The sequence below is a fragment of the Lates calcarifer genome, linkage group LG14, assembly GCF_001640805.2.
Source record: "Lates calcarifer isolate ASB-BC8 linkage group LG14, TLL_Latcal_v3, whole genome shotgun sequence".
NCBI lineage: Eukaryota > Metazoa > Chordata > Actinopteri > Centropomidae > Lates > Lates calcarifer.
In genome coordinates this window covers 2,926,901-2,939,201 of record NC_066846.1, presented here as the reverse complement: position 1 = coordinate 2,939,201, position 12,301 = coordinate 2,926,901, and the positions used below count along the sequence as shown (strand labels likewise).

At 40.9% G+C, this 12,301-nt stretch overlaps 2 protein-coding genes across 7 annotated transcripts in view; one reads left to right on the top strand and one right to left on the bottom strand.

Moving 5' to 3' along the window:
- sorcs2 (sortilin-related VPS10 domain containing receptor 2) overlaps nt 1-12,301 on the bottom strand; it is a 286,509-nt gene that overhangs the window by 8,793 nt on the left and 265,415 nt on the right. For all 6 annotated transcript variants that reach the window (XM_051075724.1, XM_018674300.2, XM_018674299.2 and 3 more), the window contains exons 14-19: nt 7,777-7,884; nt 1,745-1,865; nt 1,518-1,651; nt 1,010-1,129; nt 449-620; nt 178-364 (exon numbers count right to left, since the gene is read on the bottom strand). In XM_051075724.1, coding sequence (XP_050931681.1) covers nt 178-364; nt 449-620; nt 1,010-1,129; nt 1,518-1,651; nt 1,745-1,865; nt 7,777-7,884 — 842 coding nt within the window. The remainder of the gene's footprint in view (nt 1-177; nt 365-448; nt 621-1,009; nt 1,130-1,517; nt 1,652-1,744; nt 1,866-7,776; nt 7,885-12,301) is intronic.
- Nucleotides 1-12,301, top strand: part of tada2b (transcriptional adaptor 2B) — a 106,683-nt gene that overhangs the window by 46,508 nt on the left and 47,874 nt on the right. The window lies entirely within an intron of this gene.

The following is a 12,301-nucleotide window of genomic DNA, read 5'->3' as shown; positions in this document are numbered from 1 at the left end:
ATTTAGGTCAAAGGAGTGTGCGGGTTACTGACAGGTTATTTCTGTGTTGTGAGAACCAGTCAGACATAAAAGCTCCACCACCTCCCAAAAAGAAAAAGACTCCAGAGGCGGCCAGACTGCAGAGTTACCTGATGTAATAACCATATAAAACAATGAGGTAATGTCTGGGAAGCTGACCTGTGACCTGGATGTACATGGTGGCCTCGTCGTGCCCTGCCATGTTCTCTGCCTTCACTGTGACCTTGTAAACCCCTGGTTTTTCATAGCGATGCTGGATGGGTTCATCTGTCACCGTCAGGTTCTGGTAAATGGCCCGAACCCCGTCGCCGAGGTCCACCTGGTATTTGGTGCTGCTGGTGTCGCCCTGGTAGAAAGGAACAATGACTTCCAGCACGCTCAAATTGAATAAAGAAGGAAGGAACAAACAGGAGAATAACTATCATCCCACCTGTTCCTGGTGGACAATGAATGTGATGTCATCACCAGGTGCCACGGCCAGCATCTGCCCTTTGATGCCAACCCGTAGCCCTCTAGGGGGCAACAGAGGGCAGTTGTGCTGTTTGGCGCTCTGCTGCCTGTTAAGCCCCCCGTCACATGCGTTAGATATCACCTTCCTGTAACTGAAAGACAGCAGAGGACAGTCTAAGTGTCAGAGTGTGGAGGTATATGCTACAACTGGGGAAATAAGCTCATTAGTTTTCTGAGAGTGAGATGAAAGAAACCATATCAATTTCACATCTGTGCATTAGAGAGTGCATTATAGCCAGGTAATTAGCTTAGCTTAGCATTAATACTACAAAGCAGCTAGCCTGTCTGAAGTGATGTCTTCCAGCACTGCTAGTCTCATGTGTCTTATTTGTTAGAGTCACATGCTACAGGTATTTTTGGAACAGAGCCATGCTAGCCGTTTCCCCCTGCTTCCAGTCTTTATTCTAAGCTAGGCTAGCCGTGTACCGTCTCTAGCTCTATCTATGTAACTGTCTGTATGTGTGTGTGGACATGTGCAGACCCAGTGGTGGACTCGTAGGTCTGTCCAAGATGGCAGTCTTCGGGGGGTGAGTCTGGATCATGCCAGAAGTCGGCGAAGCAGCGATCGCCCTCTGTGCGGGACCTCTCGAAGCCGTAGTCACTATACATACACACCACACACACGCACAAGACTTAACAGTTACGATGGATTTTTTTGCAGACAATATGAATTATTACCATTTTCTATCCTACGTGTAGTTGATATCTTTAAATGTATATATGTTTATATAATCAATAAAACAGAACGTGACAAGAAAAGAATAATGAAGGAGGTGACAGCACATCAGAAATGAATGTTTTCCCTGGTCACAGTACCTTTTCACATCATTGTTTTCTGTACCATTTCATTTCATATTAGGTTGTTTTGTTTTTGATTTCATGCCATTTACTCTATTCTAATTCATATACTCTTTTCTGCAACAGTGAACCAGTTCCCCACTGGACCAGTAAAGTTAAGAGCAGTCTGTCAATAATCCTACAGGTCTCACCAGTTGAAGTCTTTCTCTGTGCATTGACAGGGTTTGGTGGTGAGAGCAGAGGTGTAGCTCTTCCCTTTGATGCAGAATGCTGTGTCCTTTCTCTTCCTGAAACTCCGCTCCTGGCCCATAATGCACCTCTCTCCCTGGAAGTAGACGGCAAGATGTGAGAATTCATTTTCAGATATGAGCTGGAATGTATGTGTGTGTGTGTGTGTGTGTGTGTGTTTATTCATTACCTGCAGGTCTGTGAGCTGCCAAGAGTCATAGTCCGACTCAGTACACTGACGGGGAAAAGACTGCCTGAAGTCCACTTTGACCAGCTCCCAGTCTGACCTGTAGCTGATGTGGCCAAATACACTGCAACACACACAGCACAGACAGGAAATGAACACACAATTTAAAGTTATGTTCCTTCATATGTGGACTTTTAGCTTAATAGTAAGCGTACAGACAGGAGAGTGGAATCAATCTTCTCATCCAAAGGTGTGAAGGTGCGTTCAGACAGGAAGTGGAACAAATTTGACTGCTAGTTAGTTTTTGTTTATTAGCACCAAACAGCCAATGGTCCAGCTGTGTGTTAGCTTGTATGCTAACTAGCAATGGATACACCTGTGTATCTGTGTGTTTGTGTTCAGCTCAGCCTCTGACTGAATTCACCAGGATCCCTCTGGTCTTTCTCTTTTTTCCCCTCTCATCTCTGTATGTTTATGAGATTGATTATAAAGCCCCTCGATACAAGTGAGATTATCACTTAAATTGAAACATTCTCAGCTTTCAGTATGTGCCACTCCAGTCTAATTCGCCTCTCATTGTGTCTCTTCATTGACTTTGTACGTAATCGTACCACTCTATAATTTGCTCTGACGTACAAAGTGAGAATGCTGCAATGCATATTTCCAAAATGGCAAACTAGCTCTTTAATACTATTTTCTGATATATATTCAAGTGTTGATGTTCTCACTGTTACATCACAAGTACATCAGCTAACCATCTTTCAATGGATCAGTGATTTATCTTTACCTTTGATTCTGAAAAATTCAGTGTGTTATGATACCCACTGTATAACAGCTGGCTTCCTCCGTCATCCAAGTCTTATATTATGTAGCCATTGCAACACACAGATCATGTTTACTTCACTGTCTTGCTGCATTACATGTTGACTGTAACTGCAATTGAGAGCATCAATAAACTCCTCATCCAGCATTAAAGGTCCTCACAGATCTACAGTTTCCCCTCTCTGCCACTAGATGGTGATGTTTCACAGTGCAACACAGGTAATGAACACCATCCCCACTCCTGAACTCAGCTGTCTTTTCCTCGTGTGTCAGTCAGAGGGTTTTTTTGAAGCAGACTGATGTGACACAAGTCGGCGACTCTGACATATGTTGCTGTGCAGTTGGCAGCCTGCGTTCACCTTGTTGGACTGCAAGGCGAGCTGACTAATGTCGCTGTCGATAAAAGGGAAGTGATGGATGTTTTGACTGTGGACTCACATATGCTGCTGTTCCACCTTTTCATCCTTTGTTGTTTCTCTTGTTCATCCATCTGTGGCTCTGTCCTTTAGTTTTAGTGTCTACATTAGAATTCTGTGTATTTCTAATGTGCTTTTCAGGCTTGCTTATTAAAGGGTGAGTTCACTCAAATTACATTCTTCCACTACACAGGGCTGGTTTAACTTTGCTAAGGAGGTCCGAGGACCAGAATGAACTGTGACTCCCTGCTGACTCTCCCTGTTGCTCTGTTGAGCTTTAGAGGGGTATATAACCAAACCGGCTTGCAATTTACCAAATGACTGCAAACTGAACTGAATGCCACTAACCCAAAGCAGTTTCTACTGAGATTTCTGCTGCCATCCTGCTATGATGGATATGAATAAAGTTTCATTTTTTGTGCTTGAAGCATCAACAATAAGTGTTATTTTCAGAAACAGGCTACAGGGCTCCTTTGGACAATCCACAGAACTACTTCCTTAAGAAACAGTCCCTATGACAACTGCTCACAGTGAATTCTGAGTATCCAGTGTAACTGGGACACTCAGCCTCATGGCAGAAACACTCATATGAACAGATTTCTTCATAAGTAGCATAGGAATGATGAAGAGAATTTGTTGTATTCGCACATTTTCTTGTATGTAGAATTTTCTTTTAAGCACAAGCAAAATTCATGAGTGATCCAGACATGTCGTACATGTCATGTGCAGATCATATGAATTTCTCCACAGGGGCAAAGCACTTGTTCGTCTTAAGAAACATAATGCCTCAATCTGAATAGATTTCAAAATCACCTAAAATAAATCATTAATACAAACTTCATATTCTGTTCAACATATTATCATCATCATCACGGTCTAGCTATTTACTGAGAAGTTCAATATAAGTCAAGTTTCGATCCAAATGCAGCACAGAGTTTAACTGAGTTCCCAGAAAGCTGGCAAAATAAAAGTGCTAATTAATGTGCATTTCTAGCCACTGCTGTTATGTGAATATTAAGCACTGAGATAAACAGTTGGTGGAGCTAATTCTCCAGTCCAGTGCCACTAAACCATTGCAGAAAAACAGGGCACAGCGAGATGATGTAATTAAAAGGGCTCCAGTCAAACCAGTCCAATCTGACTTAGATTCTTCCAGCAGGTCGCCTCTGTTGTACCTGACACTATAACATCACCTACTGTGCAATATTTTCTAGTCATGTCCTCTTGACCACCACCCATTTAAGTCCTGCATTGTTTTGCTTAAGCAAGAACATTTTTGCATCTAGCTTCATCATGTCAAACTACTCGGTCTTTCTCTCTGCTGCAGTGCGGTGCTGGTTTGTTCAGCTGTATTCATATCTTCCAGTGCCCTAACAGGACCACCGACACTGCTAAATTTGCTATGTGTTCATATGTTGGGTTTCAGCAGGAGGACTGAGAATTTCCTCATTTTAGTCTTTGATAACATTTTTTTGTGAGGAAACCTGACCACACACAGAGCAGAACAGGTGGCCTTATATGGCAGTTTTGTGTGGGGCGTCAATTATACTGACTCATCAAGATGAAACAAGTTTGTGCTGATAAGAGAATATGGTGATTCCGACAAAGGACATTTGTTTAGATTTAGGTTGAAAATATGACATTTTTGGATCAAATTCATTCATTCATTTCAACGCAGGAATGAAATCCTGGTCACCTCTGTTGAATCTGAGTGACAGCTGAAGTTTCAGAGAACTCAAAACCTTAACACATAAAACAAAAGCAATGTCATAACAACCTTAAAGATCCTTATATCCCCAATCTCCCAGTCCATGGGCTTCAACTAGATATGAACTATTATGGTGTGTTATTGCTCATTCATACATCAACTCTAAATGTGCTCTTGCACACAGCAAATTCCCTGTTAATTTCAGTGTGAAGTGTAAAAATCAACTCTATTGCTTTGTTTGTGCGTCAGTTCCAGCCTCAGAGTTAATTTAGCACTTTTTTTTTTTTTTAACTTTTGAATAGCCACTCCAGAGCCATAAGAGCACTATTAGTGGACAAACAACACTCCAATCAGCTCAGTGAAAAGAAATCAACACTCATTAACAGTAGGAAATTTGTTGCCTTAGTTCATCTCATTAAAATACAGAGCCGAGGAGGAGAAAACATTTCCAGGAATGTGTTTGCAAGTCATTTCCAGGAGAGATTTGGTGCTGGATGGGATCAGATGCTGCTCCTTTGAGGAAAAATGAGTTTGTTTTTCTAAGTATGTTGTGCACAGTGCAGGAAACCTAAAGAGGGGAAGTGGTTTGTCAGCAGCAGAATAATCTGGCATGATGATCTCATACAGCAGCATGTGCAGTATAAGCCCATTGAGAGACTGTCCAGTCTCTGATATTTGACCAGCTGTCATTAGTATGAGCGGTGGACGATCTCTGCTCTCCCACCTGTCCTTGGTGCTAAGTCACTGCTTAAAGACTTCATTATGGGATGGCGGGCTGCGCCGTCAAAAATCGAAACTCCGTGGCAAGGAAATAGACCCTGGCTAATCTGTCAGACCTGAGCTGCCCTCAACACCCCTCCTTGGCCACTGACCCTATCTTGCTGAAGCCAGATGGGCAATGTATATATATATATATTTGTGTGTGTGTGTATGTGTGTGTCAACCTTGACAGTGTGTGTCAGATAATGGTGAGTGAGTCTGAGTGTCTCTCCTCCTTGTGTGCTGTCAATGTGTGTGTGTGTGTGTGACCATCTCTTTGCCCTTCTCAGCGGATTACAGCTGGAAGCCGGCCTTATCTCTGGGCCAAGGCCTAGAGTCTGAGATGATGTGACAAGTCTCACTCTAGCTAACTTACTGATGGAGAGATTGGAAAAAGAGAGAGGGAGAGACAGAGCCTTGAAGATATGGACTCTTGAAGCCTACATCAACAGTTTGAGTCTGAAGCTGCTGATAGCTGAGATTTTGTGCCAATATTCTTATTTTTGAACATTTTTACACCAAAGAATGAACAAGATTGAGGTTTGTGCTTCAGCAGAGGTAGACTGAAAGACAAACAAATCTCTTTAAGTTGAAGACAACAAACAATAACAAGTCTACAGCCATGCTTGCAGCCCTGGGAGGCTCCTGATACGCACAATATCAAATCAACCTTTGCTATTCTCAGATTTGAATCACTAGAGGGGCCTTGTTATTACACAAATCAAATGGGTTTATATTATATACAGTGGCAACTTTAAGACATCTGTACCTCAGATTGTTGGGTTCAGCTCTATGTGGTCAGACTTCAGCAGCCTCAGATGCACTTCGAGTCATTTCCTCGTCTACTCAAAGCAAGGCCAGCAATAACATGCCGGTGTTTCGGATTTGGCTCTGAGGCAATACCTTTGCAGTGCAACTACACTGTCTTTTTTCTTTGCCAAAAAAGCATTCAGTGAAGTAACATAAACTTGCAGTACATCTGCAACAGTGAAATGAACATAAAAAAGAAATCACATAAAATAATACTATATACTTATGAAAGAAATCTTAACATATAGCAATAACATGATAAACATGCAAGTACAATTACGTCACTGTCTGAGATTTTGGTTAGCATGTATATGAAAACAGATACATAAACATATTACAGTATGAATGATGATCTAGTAAGTAGAAATCTAATGCATGCATTACATGTTAGCCTATTAGCATTGTGGCATTAATCCTGACACAGAGATGAGGGCTGTCATAGAATGAAGTGTAAAGAAAACCTGACACGTTTTTGGTGCTAGATGAAAAGTCAAGGGGTCACCAGTTATTTAGATTCTCTGGGTATTATATATGTTTTGTACAAAATTACCACCAAAAATGTATCTTGATTATATATAATTCTATATTTTTTATATAATATTTCACTCTGGATTAAAGGTGGTGAAGTGACTGACAGACCACCTGACAGTGCCATCAGCCAAGCTGCTGATGAGCCTCAAAAATGCATATGTTTTGTAAATGTATTCATGCATACTTTAAGGCTAAGGCTGTCACTCCTATAAATAATTTGTGTAGATCTACCATTGAGAATATCTATAATATATGTAATCGATCTCATAACTTTTGATATATGCTCATGCTAGCATATATCAAAAGTGCATGAAACTGGCCGATGTCTGAGTTTTAATAAAAGAACCAGTACTAGACTAGGGTGCTGGTCCCAGCAGAGACACAAACAAACACTGTGAGACAGAAACACAGAGCTCCCAAATACAGAGCAGCACGGCAAAATAAAATGTCAGAGAGGAGAAAAGTGAGACAGGGAAGGAGGGCAGAGGGCACATACAGGCCTCCTCTCCCATCAACCTCTGCTGTAACGGCAATCAAACCCTCTGGAGGTGAGGAGAGAGGCTTTGCAGGAAATCAGGAGTGAGACTGGTTGCTGTTAGCGCCACGAAATTGGGCCCCCCGCTCCAACAGATCGAGAGGGAATTGTTGTGATGGGAGAGAAACTTGAGCTCCCTTGAATGTAGTGTACGAAAAGGCAGGGCTGCTTCTGACCCTTTTAGACAACTCATGAAAACCAAGTAGAAGGCAGGTGTTAGGGTTAAACTGTAGAGGGTGTAGGATCTACCATGGGTTTAATTTCAGCTTCCACACAGCCTTCTCAATTCAGCAAACTGGAATTTATCCTCATACTTGGATTGAAGCTCTGATTTAGATTCTTTCAGAACATTTACAATCAATTCAACTTAATCTACATAGATTTTTATTTTATTATTCCGACAGTAGTTCTGAAATTGAACATGTCTCCCAGCTGAAATTGAAATTCCACTCACGTCATGACCAGGGTCTCATCTCCTGGCTCACTCAGGAGTCCATCAACGAACACGGAGGTGCTGGTGAAGTTGTGAACGGTCCACGTCCGTCCTTCATCAATACTAAACCTGCAGACAAAGAGGAGGCGTTCAAAATCAACAATACTCAAACACAGACAGACTCTCAACAGTCACGCACTAGAGTTAGCGATGGTTATGGCACCCTCCCAGGGATTTGACCGTTTGCTAAACCCCCTCCAATACTAAAAACGTTAGCATGTCTTGCTAACTAGCTTACTGCCTGTTGCAGTAAACAAGCATTACTTCCACAGCCAAAGACCACATTATTAACTAGCTTTGTCTGTGGGGTCACAGGCCAATTTTAAAACAAAGCTCCACTGATCACCTTTGCATCCACCCTTTAATTTTATCCCCAAGGTTAAGAGTAAAACCATACGCTTTGACAAATATGCATAATTAACAGGATTATGTCTGAAATTTTCCTTGACGTACACTATCACTAGCTTATTGCAATACAACAATGTTGCTTCTTTATTTTCATGTCTTCTACATGTACACCAACTAATGAGAATCCCTGGGACATATAGCTTTAACCTCTGTATTATAGGAACACATCATGTATGTAGCCATCATGTGCATCTTTAAGACGCTTTTTATAGGTTTCTCATTTTAGAATGATGCTTTTGTCTCAAGCCAAGGACACATTATTTCAGAAAAGGTTGAGGATAGTAGAGCTGCCTGTTATTGTAAACTGCATACATGTCATGTGAGAATAAAAAACATGGCAGGTGTAGCAACAGTTACTAAGGAGGGCAGTAATTCGTGCACGGTCAACTGAAGGATTGTGTATGATACATTTCATGGTGGTTGGACCATGAAAAGATGAGGGCAGAAAGGGATGACGTGACAAAGCTGTACACTGAACATCCACAGAGTTACAAATTGTTAAAATAACATTGGTATTAAATGTGTAAATAAGATTATTCTATGTAGCAGGGAAGATGAAGAATGTGAGACATACAAAGCGAGCCATCTGCTCTGCTTTATTCACTGCGCCGATGACTCCTGCAGTCAACAGTAGGAGCAGTGCTGAGTAAATATGGCTGCATGGTGGAGAGGGATCAATGTGGAATCGAGGAGTGTGTGCCTCGCACCGCAGGCTGTATGTGGTAATGATGTGCTAACAAGGGCTACAATGTGATAATCAGCAGGTAAACATGTAGTTACAAGGAAACAGAATGAAAATACAAAGACTGTTGCTATGGTAAAGGCCTCAGTATGCTTCAAATAAAGTACTTGTTGGCACAGTTTGAACTTCTGTCTGTTTTTATCCCCATCTGTACAAGTTATCATGTCATGACCACAAAGCCCCTTATTGTTACTGACATAGACAGTGTTGCCATATTTGCCGGTTCTCTGCCTGGCTGGCCTACTTTTTCTTTATGTTGGTGGGCAAACATTATTTTGGATGGGTTTGTTATAATTTAAACAACTTTTTGTACTATTACATTCAGTGTGACTTACATTCTGCAAGGATATTATTATTTCAGATGTCCACATAAACATCCATAAACCTGATTAGAAATCAAAGAAAAAAGACACTTCTACAACTCCAGCACTTGCCTGAGTTTGCTGCATTAGTACAGTTTCAAAGTCACTGATAGTTGTCAGTACACTTAATGGTAACAGAAACCAGAACTTAAACAATTGCATTTAATTTAATGTAAAATAAACAAAAAGCAAAAACAGAACTCAACTTATAGCCCACAGCTTAACTAATGGAATCCATGGCAACAAGTTACTTCCTGTTTCTTGTAAGAGTTCACATCTGTTCATGTTAGAGAAGACTTTTAACATTTAATGTAACAACACTATCCAAAATAACAGAAAACATTCATTCAATTATGCTGACATCAAAACTCATATTCACAAAACACATATCGTGACATTGACTTTTTGTCAGTCAAATCTGGTAGCATTGGAGTTGTGAGGTGGGGAAGGGAGGCAGGAGATGGCCATGACAGAGGGATTTTTGGAAGTGGAAACTACAATATCTGACCAGTTTCAACCAGTTTCTTTGAAGTATACTGAGGCCTTAAGTGTCTTTCATACCAATGAAGCAAATTTCATCAAAGTCATCAGCTGGACAACTACAGCCGTCTATATGCTGGTGTCCTCATTCACCTATCCAATTATACCTCATTTCCTCCGGCTAATACCCGAGGAATTATTAGAAATGAATGGAGTGATAACCCTGTAATCAAATAGATTAGTGGGCCAAGCTTATAATTACGCTCCATGCCACACACCAGCATTTAATCCATTCCTTCAGTGTTATGAAGAAACCTAAAACAAGACTTATTCTGCGTGGAGCTAATCATAAATCATGAATGTACATAATACAATCCTGTCCAGCCACCGTGTTATAGTGGCATCTCATTTCTCAGCCTGCTAGCTTTTCATAATGAAGTGATATGAATGCCTTGTGTGAGCTACCCAGTGTAAAAAACAAAAAAAAACAAACAAAAACCTGAGTTTGAGTGAGCTGATGAGAGGAGATGGGAAATGATCTGAAATAATTTGAGTGTGTGCACGTACATACACAGTTGTCACTTTTACAATTCTAGATGCTTCACTTTTCAAGTGGCCGTGAAAATGGCATTGCTTTGAAGCACATAGTTGTAGATATCCTACCCCCGCATGAGAACTCTGTAATTATTTCAGAGTCAAAGGCACTGAAGGAGAGTCGGGTAAAAAGCCTTGTTTTCAGGATGGGGAGAGATTTTTTTGGAGTATCATGAGTTTCTAAATGTGGAGGACTTGACTTGAAGGAGCATTTTAGGTCAAGAATGTTTCCTAACAGAGACAAGTACTGACTCTAAACTCATCTCTTGCTACAGCTTGCCATGTCCTCAATTTACCTCTGTCTATTGCTGTATTTCTCTTTCTCTGTTCTTCCCTTCCGTTGTTTCTGTCACCTCTACTTCCTGCTGTATGGGAGGTTAAACCAGGCCACACAGACTCATTAAAAGCTCTTAGTAATAGTGGAGGTTGCATTGTGGTGTCTTCTTTTGTTGGAAAGGTAAGCCTGTTAAAGCTTTGACCACACCCATCATTAGGGCTGGATGTTAACACTGTTGGCCTGATTCAATTTGATCTTCATTCACAATTGATTCATTTTGATTTTTTTTGATCCTTGATAATGCATTTACATCAGATATGTACCAATGCTGCATTAAACACTTCTTAGAATTTATCCTGAGAACTTAAATTTCCTCTACATTCAACAAATGAGCAACACTGTTGTTCGCTTGGATATAAAATTGTGTAAAATAAACACTATCGGCTTGAAAACACAATTCCAGGTTACAAAATGGACCAAGGATTTATTTTCATTCCCTGTCAGTGGGTTAGTTAACAAACCAATGCTCAGTGAAATCTGCTTCACAATTCCCAAATCAAAAATGAACACTTGGCCTTCTGTGCTATATTTAGAGCTTAACAAGATATTTAGGGCTGATGAGCAGCAACAGTAATTGTGATAAACAGCTCAGCTACAGCGCAGATCTCCACACAGCAACACTCACAAATGGCCCCTAACATACTTCTAGTGACTGTCCACCAGACTCTGTCTCTGAAGAAGAGCAAAGTATTTTCTCCTGGCTTGTCATCTCTGACTCTGTCCACGTCAAACTGAGCGGTGGTCACTCAGTCTTCTCCTGTGTCCCCTGACCTGTTGCATTTTTGAAATATAGTGAGGGAAAGGCTTCTAGCAAAATTTAAGGGTGTAGTTATACTTTCTAATGAAAAAAAAAAAAAAAATGCAACAGAGAGAGCAGCTGCTTTAACCGTTTCCAGCACAGCCATCATGCCGAGCATAGCTGGATTCATTCACTCGTGACAAAAATTAGTTTCTTTGATCCCAAGCGCCTGTACACAGGGCCTTTCTTCAAACCAAGGTCTCAACATAAAGATAAAATAGCCTTAACACCATTATCATCATGATGTTTTCTAGTGGTGCATATTCCCATATATTCCTACACAATGTTACAAATAATCAAAGCACCACAAAATAACTGCCACTCTAGGAGACTTTGGGGGCCCTCGAGGTGTGGGGCCCCAGGGCAGTCCCCACTTTTAACAAGCAACAAGACAAGCCTAAAAGACTAGCTAGCTAAATTATCTTTTACAGATCTGTTGGGAGACCAGCTGGAATTACTACACTGATTGAACTTATCCCCCTCAACAAAAGTGTGTGGTGTAACAGAATGGCAATATAACAATTAAGTTGCAGTTCTATAATAGAGATGAGTAAGCCAGCTAATTAGAGCAGCCGTCCAATACAGACATGTACTGAACATGTAATAAATCAATGTGCAAAATACTGGAGTAACATTGCTGTTCCATTATTAGTTTCTTGGCCTCAGAATAATGCTTCACAGCTGAAATGTGTTGCTCTCACAAAAAACACTGCTCTCTATTATTGAGCAGCTGAGAAAGAGAATTACTGGGGGTCATGAAACTG